At 41.3% G+C, this 22,458-nt stretch overlaps 1 protein-coding gene across 1 annotated transcript in view; it reads left to right on the forward strand.

The window, feature by feature from the left end:
• Positions 1-22,458, forward strand: part of FUBP3 (far upstream element (FUSE) binding protein 3) — a 60,215-nt gene that overhangs the window by 23,372 nt on the left and 14,385 nt on the right. The window contains exons 3-11 of the mRNA XM_006834876.1: positions 9,375-9,408; positions 12,374-12,423; positions 12,835-12,906; positions 14,183-14,240; positions 16,518-16,680; positions 17,541-17,639; positions 19,708-19,812; positions 20,224-20,326; positions 22,146-22,246. Coding sequence (XP_006834939.1) covers positions 9,375-9,408; positions 12,374-12,423; positions 12,835-12,906; positions 14,183-14,240; positions 16,518-16,680; positions 17,541-17,639; positions 19,708-19,812; positions 20,224-20,326; positions 22,146-22,246 — 785 coding nt within the window. The remainder of the gene's footprint in view (positions 1-9,374; positions 9,409-12,373; positions 12,424-12,834; positions 12,907-14,182; positions 14,241-16,517; positions 16,681-17,540; positions 17,640-19,707; positions 19,813-20,223; positions 20,327-22,145; positions 22,247-22,458) is intronic.

Consider the following 22,458-nt stretch of genomic DNA (forward strand, 5'->3'; position numbering starts at 1 on the left):
TTTGCAATTATTAAGCCTATGGGAGTCAGATTAGATGTCAAGTTGTAATTTTTCAAAAATTCTCTTGGGGAACATGTGACAAGTGGCTCTCTAACTGGATATCCAAATCACCTGAGGAACTTTTAAAAACACATCTTGATGATACATACACACCTCTAGGAAACAGTTTCAGCTCTTATAAAACTAAGTATGTGCTTCTCATACAACCCACAATTGCATTCCTGAGCATTTGTCCCAAACAAATGAAACTTAGGTTCACACAAAACATATCCATGAATCGTTATAGTAACTTTATTCCAAATAATCTGCAAATATGGCAAAAAAAAAAAAATCACTCTCATAGCACTCTATTCAGCTAGGTTCAATAATTCATTGCAATGGCCAAAATTCAGACACTATACTCACAGTTACAGGTTTATTAGGGAAGTCAACAGGTTACAATTCAGGATTAGAAATAATCTGGGCACAGTTCTTGCAGTCAGGAGAGCCTCTACTCAGCTGTGCCTGCAGGCAGTCCTTTCTCTGGTCCTCAGCCTCTTGGCCTGGCCTCAGTCCTACTGTAGCAATGTTCCAGAGCTCTTTTAGGTGCTGCTGATAAATGCCCAAAGGGCACACCAACCACTCCACCATACTCTCAGCCCAGAGATGCTTGACTAGCTTATGGGTCAGCAAACCTCTCCCAGTTAAGTTCCTGGAGACTACTCCCCATTCCACAAGCTAGCCTTCTGCTCATAGGTACTCAGCTTTACCTGCTCTGTGGGCCAAGGGGCCCACCAGTTTGCTTCATGCTCTGGCTCTTGGTTCTGCTGCTGCTACTTCTCTGCCTCTTCGTGGCTGTCACAGGTTTATGTCCTTGAGTCTAGGAGGCTCAATTCACAGAAATCTCCAGATCTAAAGGATCCACTCCTGACTAATCTTCCTTAATGGTAATGAGATCCCTTCTCTGCTTCCGAAATGGTTCATTTTATACCCAGTAGGCTGGCAAAAAGGAGCTCTGGTAGCAGAGTGGTTACGAATCGGGCTGCGAACCACAGGTCAGCAGTTCAAAACTACCAGCTGTTCCGCGGGAGAAAGATGAGGCTTTCTGCTCCCGTAAAGATTTACACCCTCGGAAACCTTGTACAGGGTCACTATGGGTCGGAACTGACTCGACGGCACTTAACAACAACAACAAAGCTGAAGAAAAGTAAAACAAGTCCCCAAGAGCCAAAATACAACCTTGAATATATCTCACCTGAATTTAAAGACCAATTTAAGAACACATTTGATGCATTAGACATTTAATGACCAAAGGACCAGAAGAACTCTGTGATGATATCAAGAACATCATACAGGAAAAAAGACAGGAATGAAGAAACAGACCAAAATAGATGTCAGAAGAGACTGAAACCTGCTTTCCAGTGTAGAGATGGTAAAATGAATGAAAGAAATGAGGAAGTCAAAGAACTAAACAGAAAATTTCAAAGGACAGCTTGAGAAGACAAGAGTCAAGTTATTATAATGAAATATGCAAAGACCTGAAATTAGAAAACAAAAATAGAAGAACATACTCAGTATTTCTCAAGTGAAAGAACTGAAGAAAAAAATCAGGTTTCAAATTGCAATATTGAAGGAATCGATGAGCAAAATATTGAAATGATACAGAAAGCATCAAAAGAAGATGGAACATATACACAAAGTCACTGTATCAAAAAGAAATGGTCAAGGCTCAACCATTTCAAGAGGTAACATTATAATCAAGAGCCAGTGGTACTTAAAGAAGTCCAAGCTGCACTGAAGGTGTTGGTCAAAAAAAAATAAAATCTCCAAAAATTGAAGGACTACAAATTGAAATTTAATTGAATATTGAAATACAAATAGAAATACAAATTTAAACTGATCCAGCCACAGGTATTATCAATAGCCTTATATGCATGTGAAAGTTGGACAATGAAGGAAGACCATAGAAGAATTGATGCATATGAGTTATGGTGTTGGATCAGAATATTGAAAGGACCATGCATGGACTGTCAGAAGAACAAATAGGTCTGTGTTAGAAAAGTTACAGCCAGAATGCTCCTTGGAGGCAAGGATGGTGATACTTCATCTCTCATAGTTCAGACATATTATCAGGAGAAACCAATCCCTGGAGAAGGACATTATGCTTGCTCAAGTGGAGGGTCAGCGAAAAAGAGGAAGACCGCCCCCATGAGATGGATTGACACCATAACAGCAGCGATAGTGTCAGGTGTAACAATAATTGTAAGGATGGTACAAGCCTGGATAGTGTTCCTATTGTGCATAGGGTTGCTATGTTTGGAACCAACTCAACAGCAAAGTGAAAAGTTGTTTGGGTGGGAGTTTACAAAGACTATGGCTAGAAAGAGACATTAAATATTTCACTGTACCACATAACCCCAGACTGGAAATGACGCTTTGCCCCTCAACAAATGAATGATTAAATTGGTACATCCAAACCATGGAATATTACTCAGCAGTGAAAAGAAAAAAAAGTGTTGATACACACAACATTGGATAAATCTCAGGGGAATGATGCTAAGTGAAAAACTTAATCCCCACAGGTTACATGCTATGTGATTCCATTGATACAACATTTTTTAAAAGGAAGTTATATTAGCGGTTGCCAGGAATTAGGGATGGGTGAATGGTGGTGGTAAAGGAACCTATGTTTAGAATAAGAAAGGATCACAGCTAAAAGGGACCCTGGAGGGCCTAAGCTTACCACATAGATGAGGAAACTGAAGTCTGGAGAGAGAAGTGACTCACACTCAGGTGTCTGTCTCATATACCAGAAAAGTGTAGTAGTTGAAGATGTAAATTCCAAAGTCTGGTAGATTAGAATTTGAATCTCAGTCCTTATGGTGTAGTGGGTTATGCATTGAACTAACCGCAAGGTGGGCAGTTCAAATCCACCACATGCAGAGAAAGGTGAGACTTTCTGCTCCTGTAAAGATTCGGAAACCCTATACCCTCTACAGGTCACAGATGAGTTGGGTGACGGCACACAGTAGCAGCAGTAGATTAAATGAGAATAATAACATGTGAAATGTTTATAGCTATAATGTAGAACCATAAAAGTATTTTTACTCTTTGTACTACTTCATGGAGACCTGGTGTGGCTCCGTAGAATAAACACTGGATTGCTAACCATAAGGTCGGCAGTTGAAATCCACCAAATGCTCCTTGGAATTCCTATTCAGAGTTGCTATGAGTCAAAATCGATTCATAGTGACCCTGTATAGGGTTTCCAAGGAGTGGCTGGTGATTTTGAACTGCCAACCTTGTGATTAGCAGTCCAGTGCTTTTCCTACAGCACCACACCAGGAGACTAGGTTAGGTTGTTCCTTATCACATAGGTTTAGCTTTCTTTTTTCCCTGCTAGACATCAAGTTCCTTGAGGGCAAAGACTATCTTGCTCACATTTTATTTCCAGAACCTGGTACAGTTCCTAGCATCTGAAATGACCTAAAGAATCAATTTTGTAGGAGCTCTGGTAGCGTAGTGGTTACGAATCGGGCTGCGAACCTTAAGGTCAGCGGTTCGAAACTACCAGCCGCTCCGCGGGAGAAAGATGAGGCTTTCTACTCCCGTAAAGATTTACACCCTCGGAAACCCTGTACAGGGTCGCTATGGGTCGGACCCGACTCGATGGCACTCAACAACAACAACAACAACAAGTGTTGAAAACTCCCCAAATAAAGAACAGGAAAGCATGAACGGGTGTGGAGCTTGCATAGGCGTGGGCCTCTTGCCTGTGTGCTGGTCTTAGGACTCAGGTGTAATTAATTGCATCTTTCTGATCCTTAAAAGGGATTGCTAATAAACAGTGCCTGCCTCCTCAGGCTGTGGTGGTGGTTGTTGTGTGCAGTGGAGTCAGTTCCGACTCATAGTGACCCTGTACAGGGTTTCTGAGGCTGTAAATCTTTACCGGAGCAGGACGCCGCCTCATCTTTCTCCCGTGGAACAGCTGGTAGTTTCGAACTGCTGACCTTGCGGTTCACAGCCCTATTTGTAACCACTACGCTACCAGAGCTTTCAGGCTGTGGTAGGATTGAGTTAATGCAGTTTAAGGCACCTAGAAGAGCATCTGGTTTTAGCTTGTTGTTACTATTAAGTGCCATCAAGTAGGTTCCAACTTATAGTGATCTTGTATAGGATTTCTAAGGCTGTAAGTCTTTTTTTCTTTTTTTTTTAATGTGTTTTATTGTGAATTATGTGATAGTTTACATGGGAGAACATTGGCTTTACATTCATCCTATCATACTATCATACATCATTTCTTTGCCATGATTAAAATTCCCTCTATGCATCAGCAAACAATGCATGGAGGGAGGGGTTTTAATCATGGCAGGCCTGCCCCTTGGTTGTCAGCATACAGCCCCTCTCCTTCTCTGGGTCTAGAGTCCACAGCCATTCCATCTCTCCACGTCACCATCGCTACCTCCATCTCTGGCATCACTGTTTCTCTGGGTAGGGTCCCACACTCCACTTTTCTCCCTTGATAGTCCCAGGTGCCTCCGCTCCTAGACTGCAAAGTTAACCGCTCCCCTCCTTTTCTTACAAAACGTCTACCTTTACATTTCCAACCCTCACAGTCCTGATAACAATTATTCACTATTGTACCACAAGAGTCCTATCCCCATCTCCTTTCATCAGCCCCGCCCAGACAGATTGGGTACTACTGTCCTGCACACCCTCTGGATCTAGGCTCCCTCTTGAAAGATTGTAAGCCACTTCTTGCCTTTGTAGCCCCTACCCCCACCCCCCCGTTTTGGGTAACCGAGTTGCCCATCCCTGTTTACCCTGTGTACCGAGGGTGTGGGAATGATTGCTGTAAAGATTTGTTCCCTCTTTTGAGCTCTACTGTATCCATAAGTATGGGTCAGGATTATCAAATTGTATGAGATTACCCTTTTTTTCTTCTTTCTTCTTCTAGTTGAGTTCTGATCATCCAGTCATTGAAGCCAGGTCAAGTGGGTATTTTCTGCATGTGTGGGTGTTCTTGTGCATATGCCCTCATTTCTTATCAACTGGATGCTTCACTCTCCACTCTAGCCTTCTGTGGCTATGTTACTGACTCTGGGCCCAGGAGTCCCCTGGATTTGCCACACTGCTGGTCATCCAGGTCTCCACCCAGGTTCACAGGAGTCTATTGAACGTGATAGGACTTAGCTCACAGGTTCATTGCTGTTTTTCCCTCACTTCCCCTTATCAGTGACTAACGTGGTCACCTGTCAGACTGCATGTCTGCTTAAGAAGTATCTTATGTTCTTCTGTCTGCTTCAGGCTGGTCTGCTTGTCCTTTCAAGTGGAGATTTCCCACCTTAGAAGATTCTGGATGGGGTTCAGGATTCCACCTATGATCTTATATAGTGCAGAGGCTCTGCAGGAATAAGGCTGTAAATCTTTGTGTGAGCAGAAAGCTTTGCCTTTCTCATGGAGAGTGACTCAAACAGCTGACCTTGTGATGTGCAATCCAGGGTCTGTCCTGTTAGTTTCCTTTCAAAAATATGTCAGACTACAAGCTCTGGTAGTGTAGTGGTTATGAATCGAGCTGCGAGCCGCAAGGTCAGCAGTTCGAAACTACCAGCTGTTCTGCGGGAGAAAGATGAGGCTTTCTGCTCCCGTAAAGATTTATAGCCTCAGAAACCCTGTACAGGATCACTATGAGTCGGAACCGACTCCACGGCACATAACAACAACAACAGATGAGAGTGGCATTATTGACATCAACTTGAATTTGCTCTTAGTTTTTAAAAATTATTTGCAAAATTATGACAAGAGTATTTGCCAAAGAGCTTTCAGGCTGAACTTAACACTCAGCATTTTGTGGCCATGAGCAAGAGTTGCTATTGTAGAACACCGGAAGCTTTTGTATTGTCTCTGGGAGTAAACTTTTTTTAAAAAATGCTTTGAAAATATAGCAATCCCAATAGCTAACTGAGTATTCCACTCCATAGCTGGGGCTTGGAAGGCATTGATCAGAGTCTCAGAAGAGCCTGAATCTAAAGAAAGGGAGGGTGGGGGGACAGGGAGTTGCGGAGAATCGTTTTCAAAATATAAAGGGAAGGTTTGGTTTATTTATTTGTTTTTACCAGACTTATGAAAATGGTTGCTGTTTTCCGCACTGACACCCTGACTTTAGTCTGCTGTTCTGAATATGGTGCTGCACATACTGTTGGTGTGCTGTTGTGAGGAGCTATTGGTGTTTTTGTATTTTGTATTTTTTGTGGGGGCGGGCAGTGAAACTGTTAAAATTGATGGGATTATAAAGTTATATATATTTTGTAGTGATACTTAAATTTCTTTGGGGAAAGAAAAATGAAGACTTTTCACACTAGCAGGAAAAAAATGTCTGGCTATCTTATTTTTTAAAAGCTCGTTATTGAAATTGACAAAGGATAACTCTTCAGAAAGAATTTCTTTTATTGTGGGATGAACTTTTTTTTATTTGTGGATGGCTCATTTTTTCATAACCCAGACAGCTCCCTATTCTATAGCGTGCAAGATAATGAAATGGAAACTCCATGTGTGTATGCGCGTGTATACGCGCTTGTGCTAGAATTTCAACTAAGGTGAACTTTTGAAGCAAGATGAAGTATTGTCAACCAGCATGAACCATTAACGGGAAATAGGACTGATTTTATTCAGCATTTTTCCTTTTTTACAGTAAAATGACTGTAGTTACCATTAAATTGAACTTGATAGGTGTTCCTATATGCCTCCCTCATTTGACCTCTCTCCATCATGAAGACTAAGGAGAGGTCTCCTATTCCTGGAGTTGGACATTATCAGTTTGCTGTATGAGTGCCCAGTGCCCCTTATCTAACTGCTGGTTTTCATTTTTAGGCACCAAATGGAAATGTATCTGAAGGGAATGAAACTTTAAATCATGCGTTGGGCTGCATCCATTTGCATGGAGAAGGGAGATGATTCCTCTTTCTTAAGAGTCCACCAATTCAAAGAGTTGAATCTGGATTTGAATTTGATTTCATTCTTCGGTGTGACTCTCAGCAGTTCGGCTATTTGTGGGATGATGGTGTGTGCACTTTTATTTTCAAATCTTGTAAGCACCTCCACTTGTCAGCAAAGCAGTTGGCTGTAAAAAATGATTCTGTGTGTGCTGCACCTGTGACATGTACTTTGCCAACAAAAGGAATTTCCATTTTTGTGATGAGCTGTTTTCTAATGGTTTTTGAACAGAAGTCTTCTGAATGTTCTTGTGACTCTCATGAAGTTCTTTATGTAGCATTGCTGTTAAATTCTGTCTGTGGCTTTTCTGACTGAGAACAGAAATAGTTGAAGATCATCATCAGCCTTTTGATATCTCTTACCAAACAGCACAGTGGATCAGTAGCCAAGGCCCAATCACATTACCCTCCCTGGTGAATACATGCCTCTCCTTTGTGTTCTCATCATTTCAAGACAATTTATTTTTGTCTTCTACGGATTCTTTATCCACTAAGAGAGGAATTGGGACAGCACTCAGGAAAGCTAGGTCCCTTAGTAGGAACATACAGTCAAGCATCAATTGTGCCAGTTGATATCCACTTTGAGTATGTTTTTGCATACCCTTACCTTAGATAGTGCCCCACTTCCTTCAGGGACTGAGTGTATGAGGAGGATTCCTATCCTAAGCTGGTAATTGCCCAGCTTTCATGTGAAAAGAAAATCATGCACACTATCTACCCCAAGCAAGAGCATTGGTTATATTCAAACTGGATATGCAAAAAGAAAATGTTAAGAGTCAATAAAAAACAATTCTCTTATCCCTGAGATAAGCAGATTAATAGTATATCAAGTCAATATTTTGGCTGCAGACCATTATCTTGCTATTGATCCAGAAGAAATACAGTATTGACTGAGTAGCTTCGTTTACTTTTTGCTGGCATTATTTCTCTATGCTTTTTCTTTTCCTTTTAAAATGTCATGATCAGATTTCTTTTCTTTGTCCTTTCATGACAGCTACTGCCCAAGTCAGAGAGTAACAAGGTTAAGTTTGAACAGGAAAAATAGCTGTTGGAATCCTATACAGGCATACCTGGGAGATACTGTGGGTTCGCTTACAGATCACCACAGTAAAGCAAGTCACACAAAATTTTTTCCCCAGTGCATAAAAATTATGTTTATACTATAATAATAGTCTATTAAGTGTGTGATAACATTATGAAAAAGTTTGAAACTTGGTAATTCTCATAACATTAATGTGACACAGAGACATGAAGAAGCATGTGCTGTTGGGGAGATGGTGCCAGTAGGTTTTCTTGATACAAGTAACCACAAACCTACAATTTATTTTTTGGTTTTTTAAAGGGAGGGGTGGGATACAGTATCTGAAAATTCAGTAAAACAAGGTACGTCTATACAAGCCATCCAGTTACTTCACTCTGTCTTGAAGTTGATGTAATTGGTTCTTTCCTGTTTACCTCAAATCCATTCCTATAACAACTTTCCCCAAAGATATATTTGTGAGTGCTCTTTTTAGCATATTTTAAGGTTCATTTATTTGCTTTGTAATGTGTTTGGTTTTATACTTTTAATTGTTGCTGACTGTATTTCCTGAACTGCATTTTCCAGAAGAGAAACACATTTTTGCTGATGGCTGGTGAAGGAGACACTCATCAATAGCTTAAAGAGGAGAAACTGAAACAAAAGGCATAGCTAAAGTGGTTTTGAGGAAATGTGATTACAGTCAGTTTTAATAATAAGAGGCTGTTTGGCACTGTTGTCCCCTGTGAAATGGACTTGAAAGGCAGTTGCTCATGCTTAGTGATCACTGCATACAGTCTGCCTTGGTGGGTGGGGTCAGTGGAGAGGCCCTAGGAGGGAGGAGGCCAGATACTCTCCTTGAGATACTTATGCTCTTGGTGGGGGCGAGGAGGTGGGAGGGATGTTCCCTCCCCAGTGGCCAGTGGGAACATATGTGCATGTTCTTAGTGACTACAGCTGCCATGGAGCAATCCTTAACAATGCTTCTGAGGAGGTTAAATCTTCTCATTTGTTTTTAAAAAGAAAAAGAAGGAACCCTCTCTATCTTCACATTGAGTTTGGATGGGGGGAGAGTAGGAGGGAGGTGGGAAGTTAGAGGGATTTAGGCAAGCAGGATTTTCTCCCAGGCCTCTCAGCATGTGAACACACAGATCAATTTCTTATCCTCCGTTCAGCTGGACACTGGGTTAGAGACTGTGTTGATCAAGATGTCCCCTCCTGTTTCATATCATATAACGCATTCATTTCAGCCACTGAGCCTAAATTACTGTTTGCTTTCTTTCTGTCTTTTTTCCCCCCTGAAACGGTAAGAACTCGTATAAGGATGAAGTTAGTTTATCCGTGCTAATGCTTTGATTTTTCTTTTCTCCTTCTCTTTGCCACAGTAGGTAACCAGTTAGGGGCCTTGGTACATCAAAGGTAAGCAGTGGGTTATGTTTTATTATTTATTGATCATTTCTAATTGTTTATTGATCCGCCATCTGTACTAGAGTGTTAGAAAGTCAGAGGTTGAGAGTGTGAAAAACCATGGGCTATATTTCTTTAAGACTCAAGTTTTTTGCTAACCCTTTTCAATGCAGCATGAACTCAAAGGATAAACTAATATAGGTATTAAAAAGCAGCGATTATTATATGCAAACTTAAAAGATTTTAGTAATGTTGGAGTCACTCTTTCTGCTGATACGCATTTTATTTCGAAGGAGAGAATATGAAATTATCCCTTTTGGTTTTATGGGTTTCCTAGTATTGTATGAATCCTTAACTGTGTTCATTTAAAAAAAAGTGAAGAAGTCCTGAGGAAATGTCTGAGGTGTTTTTTCCATAAGGAGTGCATGGGCTTGGGAAGCCAGCAGTCCAGGCTTCCCCCACTTGCTGTAGTGGTTGGGGCATATCAGAGAACATTGGGAAAGTTCCCAAATGATTCTTCCCTGCCTCATTTTCCACTTCCAGCCTTCTGATAATAAACATTGTGGATTTAGGAATCAGAGACTTTCTGCTCCCATGAAGATTTACAGCCTCGGGGCATACAGGGCTGCTTTGTGTCAGAAACAGCTAGACAGCTCTTAACAACAAAGATCTCTTAGCTTTAGAAAGTCTGTAACATAGGAAATTTATGATCAGTGTTGTCCTTCAAAAAAATAAAATACACAGGAAGCTCTTTATACCAGAGCTTCTTTCTGTTCTATAATGGATAAACTCTTGTGCTGTGTATCTGTTACTGTAACATATCCCTAGCTACTAATTATATAATTAATGTCCTCTTGAGTTCTACACAAATTTGGGGGGAGAGGGTGTCAAGAAATCACCAGGCATTAATTGACCAAAAGAGTTATCTTGAGGTTTTTTTTGTTGTTGTTTTCTTCTGTTGGTCTTTTGGGGGCGAGGGGAGGGGGCTGTTTTGTGTTCATGAATTAAAATAATTCAAACTTGAAATCGTTGTCATTATCAAAAAATGCTCTCTACCCTCTAGTAGGATTTTGCTTTCATTGGGATTTTACTTTTCAGAACATTTGTACTCTGAGCATTGGACAGGTTTCAGCCTTGGCATTTACAATAGGGCCTTGTCTTCCATGAAACCCAAAGCAATTCTTCTTGGTTGTTTTTTCCTCAAAGGGAGTCTGCTAAAATGTTCCCAAGGGCTGGTAGCTGCCTGAATTATGTGTCCTTTTGTATTGCTTTAGTGATAAACACCTTCTAGTAAACTCCTCAGGAATGTTTTCTGAAAGTAGGTAGTTTGTGCTACACATGTGACCAGCAGCCTAATGGCTACCCTGGAGCACACACGTACAAGAACATGTTATTCTTCACAACAGTAAAGGGACACACTTCAACAGGGAACCCAGTGTCTAGTATATACAAGTATCAGGCAAGCCAAGATTTGGGGTCAGTGTCCACAGATGTGTTACTGACTAGGATAGCTGGGATTACCTGATTTCACGGTTAACCTGCATATTTCAGGGAGAAAGAGAATCCCTCCACATATATAAACTGGAGGATGTAAACTCCACAAGAAGATTCTCTGTTTGCTCCCATCAAAATGATACAGTGGCAAGTGCTATTTATGCGATTGCATTTCTTCTAAGTGCTGCACTTTCCTTAAAAAACATGTACTTTATTCAATCCTTTCCATGATGGGTAAAAATCCAGCTGTGTGAGAGATGTTTAAAAATGCCTGCCTTTTTTTTTTTCTTTCTTTTTTTTTTTAACTACTTGCATTTAGCTTCCTCCTAAGGTAAATGTTTAGATTTAATTGCTTTCTGGGGTGTTGGACAAATTGGATATTGTCCACAATACACTGTATGGGAAATCTGAAGGTTTGTTTGAAAGAACCTGTATAGTGATTGTTTAAAAAAAGGCACATAATGGATGAGACAGCATTTAACAGAAGTACCTTGCCGAGTAAGTGAGGTAATTATTCTGTCCTGGTCAACACTGATTAGGTCTCCATTGGCTACTGGTTCCATTTGGGTGTCTCACCTTTAAAAGATAAATAAATTAGAGGGAAGCCAGAAAGCAATAAAAAGATTGGGAAACAAGGCATATTGTAGAAAAGCTTAATCTCTTCATTTAGAGAAGGCACTGTGGTAGAAGTCTAAACATCTTCATAAACCCCAAAGGATCTTTTTAAGTGTCCTGAGATTGAGGACCCATTTATTTGAAAGGGCCTGTTGTTGTTAAGTGCCGTTAAGTCAGTTCTGACTCATCTACCCTGAATAGAGGCTCGTGGGTTTGAACACCCAAGTTTGTGGTTTGCAATCCAGTGCTTATCCTATAGTGCCACACCAGGTTTACAAAATTAAGATTGTTGTTAAGTGCTGTCAAGTCAATTCCAACTCATAGCAACCCTGAATAGGGTTTCCGAGGAGCAGCTGGTGGGTTTGAACTGCCGACCTTGTGGTTCGCACTACAGTGCTGATCCTACAGCGCCACAACAGATTGTTGTTGTTGTTGTTGTTGTTAAGTAACATGGAGTCAGTTCCAACTCATAGTGACCCTGTGCAGGGTTTCTGAAGCAAATCTTTACAGGAGCAGAAAGCCTCATCTTTATCCCGCAGAACAGCGGTAGTTTCGAACTGCTGACCTTGAGGTTAGCAGCCTGATTTGTAACCACTACGCTGCCAGAGCTCCTTAGGTACATGAAAAAAGGATAGTTATTAGAGTTGATTTCATAAGAAACTAGAAGAAACAGAAAGGTTAAATCTTTCCAAGGCCTTAACCAATGAGTGCACTCATTAAATGGTACTCTTTTCTAGATGGTTTGAAATTTGTTAGCCAAGTTGGTACGATTTAAGTCTTTATTTGCAAATATTGTCAAATGGGATGTAAGGGAACCTAAAATGGCAGAAAATTAATTTTTTTCCTCCAATATGTTCTTTGTTTTCAGGGCAGTAATAACAGAAGAATTCAAAGTGCCTGATAAAATGGTTGGATTTAGTGAGTATCCATATTATATATTTTTCCTTAATTTTGGCCTCCTTTTATTTGTTTTAAGTTTGTCTCCTTGTGCCACCTGTGGTAGATTGCTTTTCAGCCTGTACTCCCAAGAGCCATGAAGCACTGCAAAACTGTTTGTAAGCTGAGGGAGAGACCAGAGCAAGCTCTGGGCCATTTTACCCCCCACCCCGACCCCAATTCCTCTCCACATTTTAGCCTAGTACCTTATAGCTGCTGTGTTTCATTTAAATGTTCTGTTGTTTTAGTGCCTAAGAGGTAAGGCGGGCTTACTGGGGCCAATTTGATTGGTTATGCAAGTATAAATGTTTGTTGAATTCATTGATTCATTCATGAGTGGTTAAATATAGAATTAAGGGGATTCATTTTCTCACCTTGTTCTATTTGTTTCAGTTATCGGCAGGGGAGGTGAGCAGATTTCACGGATTCAAGCAGAATCTGGTTGCAAAATTCAGATTGCTTCAGGTAAGGACTTCTTTTTTCATACATCTTAATTTGATGGAAATCTGGGTTTTTACAGCATTTTCCAGACTGAAAACCTTTGCTTGTTGCTTTAGAAGTATAGGGACTTGGGTAAGTATGTTCAATTGCTGTTTTCCTTGTACTTCCGGGACTGGACTCCCAGGTGAGAACCAGAAAAACTAGAGCAGACACAGGCCCAGAGACAAGGCCTACCATCTGGCTTCATAGGTAGACCGTCCCACAGTTCTGTAGCCAGGTGCACGCCTTTCCAAAGCCCTTGCTATTCGAGGATCTCTGTTTTCTGCACCAGAATGCTACACAGACATTGTAGGGTCTGAAGGAATCCTGTGGCTTTGGAGTGACCACTGGGGGTCTACACAGTGACTCCCCTGGATTCGATCCTTCCTTCCCTTTGTGGAAAGGGGAAAGTTGGGAGGGTTCTAGCTAAATTAGCACAAACTAGACACTTTTAGGACCTTCTTAGCTGGGTCTGTTTTGGCCATTCTCTGTGGACAATTATGGACCGAAGAAGAAGAGTTTTAATTTTATTTAAAGTTGTGTCATCATATTTGAGATTTCACCTTTTTCCATAGTGGGAAAGGATGTTTTTTGACTAAAGAAACGTTTTTCATTTTAAAAGATACTTATTAATTATTGTCTTGAAGGCAGTTATTGCTCTTAGCTATTTCCCTTTCAGTTTTTTTTTTTCTTGAGGAAAAATTGTAAGAGTGATGTTTTTTGTGTTTTTTTTAAAAAACAAAGTAAAGCATAATGTGTGATGTTAGAACATGAGATGCTTCTCTTATAAAATGGTTCAGAACCAATACTACTTAGATGTCACTGATCTCTTGGGATATTTATGCAATAACTGGTAAAAATCCTAATGTGCCTATCATTAAATTCTTTATTAGTTTTCCTCAGAGCCATTTGCAAACAAATTAGCATCAAACCAGTCTACAAATGGTGAAACCAAAGATTAGCATGGTATAGTGAGTCAAGCAATTAATAGCAAATCCGTGGGGCAGAAATAATGCTGAGCCTGGTGATTCGGACCAGCTCACACACCTCTGCTGGGTTTTACCCAGCTTCCCCTGTTGGACATGTTTCTACTTTGAGTCTCTCCACAAATGGAAGCAAGCTGTCTTTTTCTGGGAGAGACTGGGCTTCTGTAGGACCGGTTTAGAAACCAGCCACAGAAAGACAGTCTGTACACAGAGGCAAAGACACACAGTTGCCTGATGCAACCCAACACCCCTCATCTTCTTGATTCTTCTTATAGAGAGTTCTGGGATTCCAGAGAGGCCCTGTGTACTTACCGGAACCCCAGAAAGTATTGAGTAAGTTTATTTTATTTACTTTTTCCTTTCACTCTTCTTCCTCCTTCCCCAAGTGGGGAGAAAGGGAAGGGCAGAGCTGTTATTAAATACTGTTGATCTATGCTGCAGTCCTGACCACAAAAGCAGGTGCTTATATATAGAAGGAGATCGGGGAGGCTGCCACACCATGGGAGTTTTCTGTTCCCTCAAACATACAAGATATCAACCCTTACCCCAAGTACTTCAGAATTGCTCACAACTGTTGTAACATCTACTCAAGGGTGGACTATCCAGTAGGCAAAACAAGCATGGGCTTACTTGTGCTTACTAATCTGTAGTGAGCAATTTCACATGAGTTTCACATCTTGGATTTGAAAACATGTGGAAGTGTTCACTATAGTAAGTAAGGACAAGTAAGTTTGTGCTTGTCTTCTTAATGGGTAGTCAGTCACTGCATTGTCTTCATAAAGAGGTTCTCAAGAGTATATGTTCAGCCCATCTGATGTTCTAATCAACTTAATTCTTTCTTGTTAACACCTCCTTTACCTGAGCAGGTCTTAATTAGTAAGTCTGTTACTTTGTAAACCATTTAGTATCCTGGTGTACCAGGTCTTCTGCCTGGGGCTGACTCAGTTACCCATCTGATAATTTGTGAACCAAATTGACTTGACTTTACAAGGCTGTTGCTCCTCTCCAGAGGGCCATATAAGGATTGGCCAGAAGGGTGCCATAACTTTTGAGGACCTTGCAAGGGACCTAAGACTGACAGTGCTTTCTTACCCTGCTACACACACATTCAGAGTCTTGTACAAGATGCAAACCCTCAAATTCAAGAACTTCTTGGAGAAAAGGGATATACTAAGAATCTGCTTGCTTTTCTTTTCCAATCTACTGAGTAGTGTTGCATTTAGGGCCAGGGGTGCTAAGATTATGTCTGGCTCAATAGGTAGGGCTGTTTTATTGTTTCCATTTCTCAGGGACTCTAGATGAGTTTAAATTCTCTTGTTCTGCTGTAACATTGCAAGCAGTGAACCAGAATAAATATCCCTGGCAGGTGTGCATTATAGGGCAAGCTGGATGGTTTTGCTGGAGTCAAGGCATTTTTCTTCCAACACAGGTTAATCTAGTACACAAGCAAAATATTAAAAAGCTGCTGTAACTGAGAAGATACGCAAGGCTGATTCTCTATACAGAGGCTCAAGACTATAAAAGGCAACATCTATTCCTGCCTTTCTCACTCTTCCTATTCTTATAACCATCCTGCTTCATGTTCTACCCAAGGGGCTGAGGCAAGGAGATGATAACTTTAGGAGGAAACAGTTCAACTTTCCTCAAGGAGCAGTATAGTCAGTCTGCTTAGTGGGTGAATTCTTCCCTATTAAAGGGAAAACAAAAAACAGGTTGTGTGTGGTCATTTGAAGAATAAACACTGCAAATAACAGCCAGGGAAGATTCTGGTGCAGAAAAGGAATATGGCGCAACAAATGATAATGGTAGAGGCTGGATTGTGTTGTTTCCACATTGCAGCCCCCATCCCAGCGCCACCGCCCTTCCTACCCCCACTAAATTAACACAGAAGCCATTTTGAAATCACACTCCCTATAAAATATGGGATTCTGAATTTGCTGACAAAGGCACAAAGCAGACAGATAGGAGTATATAACTGTCTCAGAGCACTTCCTCCACCTTTTCCCACTGCATAAACCAAACTCTGGTGATTCATAGCTTTAGCTGTAAAGTCATAGAGCAGTTTGGTTGGTTTTGGAGAAGAAATAATAATTTCAGAGTTCAGATAATAACTACTAACCCTTGCTTTATTCCTTCCCATCTCTCTCATTGCTCTCTCTCCTCCCTTATCTAACAAACATGTATTGAGTATATACCTTGTGAGAAGGATTGTGCTGGATTGGAACAGAAAGATACACAAAGGTAAAAAAGGTGGGCTCTGCCCATAGGAGCTAACATTCTAATCGAAGATGACACATATTTGTGGAATGAATACAAAACCTAAGCAGGGGCAAGGGCAAGCTGTTGAGAGTGGGCTCTGTCTGATGGTAACCTGCTCCCCAAGACCATGTTGGAACATTGGTATTGTGGTGTGCTTTGCTTTTAAATTCCAGCCTCGTAGTGTGGCGAATGGCAAAAAGACCTCCCAGGTCACAAGGGCAGGAGCTGGAGCTGGATGGAGGGCTACCTTGACTCCTTCGGGTTTTTTCCTTGGTACTGTTTCCCTTTCTGGAGTTCCTAGAGCATTCCTTTAATGCTGGTTTTTTTTTGTGGTTCTTTTCCCTCCCAAAGACAAGCCAAACGGCTCCTGGGGCAGATTGTGGACCGCTGTCGGAATGGACCTGGCTTTCATAATGACATAGATGGTAACAGCACAATCCAGGAGATTCTCATCCCAGCATCCAAAGTGGGTCTGGTCATCGGCAAAGGAGGGGAGACAATAAAGCAGTTGCAGGTATGTGAGCCTTGTAACAGAGCAGAGCAATTGTCCATAAAAAGGTCTTCCTCCTCTTGGTCAGGAAGGATTTGTCCCAACTCTGATCTTTCCCAGGCTGGCTGTGCACATCATGGTGTAGAGAGGCTACTCAAAACCTCTGCCAAATGGGTCCCACATCAGCTGTGAGAGTCTGCCTTCCTCCACTCCACAGATGTTTTCTAACGTTTCCTGTAGTCAGGGATCATGCCAGTTATGAGCCAAGTAAAGGACAAGTGTGCACTGGAGGGTATACCTGTGCCCCCTCAACTGCAGTCATACAGTGAAGCTTGGCTAGGCTTGCTGTGATGTCAAGTGTTTGCTGTCAAATGAGAGCATCTCAGATAAAAGCACGTGTCCAGAGTCATGTGCCCTAATTCAGCACTCCGTCTCATTAGTGGTGTGATCTGAAATAATGAAACAGACTCTTTGAAGACTTGGGGTCCTCAGCTGTAAACAAGAGGAAATACCTGTCTCCTGTGGTAATTAGGCTGAAATAATGGGAGTGAGGCCCTTCACACAGAGCCCAGGACTGCCTAGGTGCTCCATAGACTTTAGTTGCTAAAAGGGTCTGAGAAACTAAGGGCAAATATTGCAGAATTTAACAAACTCCTGGGCTGCATCCTGTAATCTAATTTGTATTTCCATGGATTACCAGCTCAACGCAAAATTAGTCACACTCACTGAAAGACAAGTTTGAAATGTACTTAACATGTGCTCAGTTTCCTTTTGCTGCCAAATTAGATACAAACAAACTTTTGGTTGCAGAGCTTTTAGGGTTTTGAAGTTGTAGGTGAGGGATTGTGACAGGAAAGATTGAGTTGGTGTGTATCCCCGCACAGGAGCGGACAGGTGTGAAAATGGTCATGATCCAGGATGGCCCATTGCCTACAGGAGCAGACAAGCCACTTCGCATCACTGGAGACCCATTTAAAGTACAGGTAGGAAAGGGAATTTGGATTCCTGCAGATCTAGGAGTGTGGGTATCACTTGGTTGTAGCCTCGAGTTTTCATTTCACTCATTATAAAGCTAGATGTTCATTTATTTTAGATAGGTGTTTTCTCAAGCCATATTTGGTGATGAAATGAATATAGAGCCTGATACAGGAACCACTAGTCACGTGTGACTGTTTAAATCAATTAGAATTCAAATAAAAATGCTGTTCCTGGTTTACACTGGCCATATTTCAAGTGCTCAGTAGTGGCTACTGTATCGGACTTTGTACGCACAGAACATCTCCCTCATCACAGCAGCTTGTTTGGATGGCACTGATCATGTGCAGTTTTAGATTTGGTGACCTGTGGACAGCTCAGATGCCAGCTGTTTTCGGCTTCTTGTATGTTCGTTCTCAAACTGTTGTCCAGTGACTAGAGAGCAGGGGTGCCAGAGCCACAGAAAGCACATGACATGTGTGCCCTTGTAGTGTCTTATGTTCTGAATGCCCTGCCAGAGAAGACAACCCCAAAGGTCGTTTTAAATTACCTGAAGTGGAGGGGTCCCACCCCTCTAGTTCTTATTTGCAGGAATGTGAATGGGTTCTGGATATAGGAGTGTGTCTATTCCCAACAGGGTATGAATGCACTTTTATTTTCTTCTGGCTCCGCTTTTCCAGAGCAGTTCTGGATGCTCACCTTGGTGAGCCAGTCTGTCATCGATTGCTGGCCCCATTGGGTTTTTGTCAGTGAAGATTGCCATCACTGACAAAAGATTTCCTAGTCCTTAACCCTATCATTAGAAAACCTCAAGTTGTTAGAATTAGTAGTTTTTATACTTGTTTTGTTTTTTGTTTTAAATCAAGGTATATATGTAAAATGATAGTTTAAAAACAGAATTGAAGAACAGTTATAAAAATAGTTTCTACAGTTAGTCCAGTGGACTCATACACTACATGGACATCAGTCTTCATGACCTTGTGACCAGAAGAACTAGATGGTAGCTAGCTACCACAACCAACTGCTCTGAAAGGAATCACATTGGAAAGTCCTGGGCAGAGTAGGAGGAAACTGTGGAACAAAACTCAATCATAACAAAGACCAAGCTACCTGGTCAGATGTAAAGATTGGTGGGACCCCCGAGACTATGGCCCTGAGTCACCTTTCACACCTGGAAATGAACTCACCTGATAGCTTAATGTTCTGCTAAATAATAGACAAGTCTATTAGTGGGACAGTGAAACACCTTAGAATAACTGTTTGCGATCAGCAGGGCAGCATATACCCAAGGACAAATGTCCAAAGGATTAGAAAAGGAGGAGGAATGGAAACATAGGAAGGATAGTGGGATAAGTGATGTTACATTGTGAGGATTGTAATCAGTGAGATGAAACAAAGTGTGTATGAATTGTTGAATGGAAAGCTATAAACCTTCACCCAATTCACAATAAAAAGTTTCTTTCCTTGGGCACTGGTCAGTGATGTAGCCCTTTGTTCCTTCCTGCAAACCAAGATCATACCCAAGGGTCTTCCTCCCATAAAGTATCCAGTCTCTTTTAATATACACAAGTGAACTTGAAATCAGATAGCGTATAGTCATCTCTCATTTTGCTTGTACAGTCTAGCTTGTGAACTATGTTGTTGTTGTTGTTATGTGCCGTGGAGTCGGAACCGACTCATAGAACTATAGTGCTGCTAAACCCTAGAACTCTTTGGAAGGAATTGTAGATGAAACCTGCCAGAATGATGTGCTGATAAAATCCTATTCTGACAAGCACAGTGTATTGACCCCGCTGTGGCTTAAAAGTGGGTAGACCCTTATCTTTGTAAACAATTAGACAATAACATTTAAAATTTGGTATATATATATATATATATACGCACACACACACACACACATATATCCCTCGCCACAAGCCCACCCCTGCAAATGAGTTACAGTTACAGCAAATGAGTCTCCCACAGCTGAATCTTTAAGCTCAAATTGGGAAAAATCTTGAAATTTCACCTGGTGGTGTGTCTTTTTGCAGAGTTTTTATTTGTTTTCGTAATGCCTTTTTGCTTGTGTTTTTGCAGCAAGCTAGAGAAATGGTACTAGAAATCATCCGAGAAAAAGACCAAGCTGATTTCCGGGGTGTACGCAGTGATTTCAGCTCCCGAATGGGAGGAGGCAGTATAGAGGTATGCTTTAATGACACATTAATAAGGAAATAAGATCCAATTTAAAGGTGTAGGTCACACTTCTGTTAGCTCTTTAACCTTGAACATGCTGTTTAACTTGGGTACTATCTTCAGGACCATATAGTGTTTGTTGACTGCCCAGGGTGGGTGCAAGAATGGAGTGGGATGGTGCTCATGTTTCATGTGGTCCCCAGCACAGAGCTGACCCACGGTGAGGGCAGCCAGGGTAGGGCTTTAAGGTTTTACTTTCAAGATGAACCTGCTTCCCAGTTGCAGATCAAAATCCAGCATTTCCTGGTAACCTGTGTTGTAATTGAACCAAATTTAGCAGTCTGTTATATTGATGAGGTGAAATAGAATAAAAACCTACTCTGTAAAAGCTCTATTGAGGTTTTGTTTCTCTGTGCTTAGGTATCTGTGCCTAGGTTTGCTGTTGGCATTGTAATAGGAAGAAATGGAGAAATGATCAAAAAAATACAGAATGATGCTGGTGTAAGGATTCAGTTTAAACCAGGTTGGTTTAAGTGATTTTCATAAATCCTTAGTGTTACGTTGTTGTTGTTGTTGTTGTTGTTAAGTGCCGTCAAATCAGTTCCAACTCATAGCCACCCTGTATAGGGTTTTCAAGGAGCGACTGGTGAGTTTGAATCGCCGACCTTGTGGTTCAAACCGACCTTGTGGTCCAGTGCTTATCCATATAGTGCCACACCAGGTCTCCAAAATACCTGACCAAACATGCATTTGGGTATTCACCCATTTACATTTTTTCTCTCTGTGTCTCTGCCTGCCTCTGTCGTCTCAGAACATCTTTTTACCTAGTTTCCACCCTACAGCTTGTCCACCTTTTTTGTGCCAAAATGCTCCAGTCCAAGGGATTCTGGGCTTTTTTTCCTCCACTTGTTGTTGTTGTTGTTAGGTGCCATCTAGTTGATACCAACTCATAGCGACCCTATGCACAACAGAACAAAACACTGCCCAATCCTGGGCAAACCTCATGATTGTTGCCATGCTTGACCCATTGATGCTGTCACTTTGCCAGTCCATCTTGCTGAGGGTCTTCTTCTTTTTCTCTGATCCTCCACCTTACCAAACATGATATCCTTCTCCAGCGACTGACCCTTCCCAATAATATGTCCAAAGTATGAGAGACGAAGTTTGGCCATCCTGGCCTGCAGAGAACACTCTGGCTGCACTTCTTCCAACACAGATCTGTGTGTTCTTTTGGCAGCCCATGGTACTTTCAGTATTCTCCTCCAACACCATAACTCAAAAGCATCAATTCTTCTACGGTCTTCCTTATTCACTGTCCAGCTTTCGCATGCATGTGAGGTTATTGAAAATACCATGGCTTGGGTCAGGCACAGCTTAGTCCTCAAGCTGACATCTTTGCTCTTCAACACTTTAAAAGGTCTTGGGCAGCAGATTTGCCTAATGCAATAACATACTATTTCCAGCTTTTATTTTCACCACGGGGTGGTGTTTGTGTGCCATGGATTGGAGTCAGTTAACGACTCATAGCGACCCTATATGGGCTTTCTGAGGCTATAAACCTTGGGGTGGGGGGGTGGTTACGTGCCGTGGAGTTGGGTTCCAACTCATAGCGACCCTGTACAGGGTTTCTGAGGCTGTACATCTTTACAGGAGCAGAAAGCCTCATCTTTCTCAACAGAAACCGCTGGTAGATTTGAACTGCTGACCTTGTGGTTAGCAGCCCAACGCATAACCCACTACACTAGCAGAGCTCCTTGTTTTTGCCATGGAAGAACTTTTTTTTAAATGCACCATGTATTTTCATTTTCATAAACAATATATTTATGAAATACATTATTATATATTAGAATTAAGGATAATTTTAAACCACAAAAAGTAAAAGGACATCTTAGAACAAATGACAGTTCTTTAAGTTGTGTTATCTTTAAAACCAAAATTTCTACATTGTCTTTATCTTCATCATTTCTCTGAACTCGAGAAAATATTAGTGGGCTAATTTTTGGAAATTGTTGGCATAGATCAACTCTATTTTCCTTGGTTTTTTGTTGTTGTTGATTTTTCTTTGAGTTTTTATTTTATTTCTTTAGTGTGAGTTCTTTTTTTTAAGTGGCTATAATTGTATATGAAATGAGTACTGATGTGAAACATTTAAAAAGATGTAATCAAAACATTTAAGAAAAAAAAAAAAGATATAATCACACACATTTCCCTATCAACAAAACCACTTTAAAATAGTCCCTGAATCTGAAGTTTTTCCTCCTTCTGATACTGATTTAGAGTATTGATTGCAAATCAGGTTGACCTTTCCTAAACTAAACGCCTTCTCTCACCTTGTTCCGTAGATGATGGAATTAGTCCAGAGAGAGCTGCACAGGTCATGGGACCTCCAGATCGGTGTCAGCATGCAGCACATGTCATCAGCGAGCTCATTCTGACGGCCCAGGTGGGTGCTGCTCTCTGTAGTGCAACCGTCTAGCCTACAGATAGGGAAGGTAACACCACGCAAGAGCTCTCAAGGGACTGCACCACAGAGCAGCTACTGTCTCAAGTCAGCATTATTGGACATCGACATCAGCACTCTTGTCAGTTGTTTCCCTCCACTGCTTGTAAACAAAGGTTTATAACCCATGGCTTTTCCACATGTGCCTCTTTTAT

This window comes from Chrysochloris asiatica, unplaced genomic scaffold, assembly GCF_000296735.1.
Source record: "Chrysochloris asiatica unplaced genomic scaffold, ChrAsi1.0 scaffold00014, whole genome shotgun sequence".
In the NCBI taxonomy this organism is placed as follows: Eukaryota; Metazoa; Chordata; class Mammalia; order Afrosoricida; family Chrysochloridae; genus Chrysochloris; species Chrysochloris asiatica.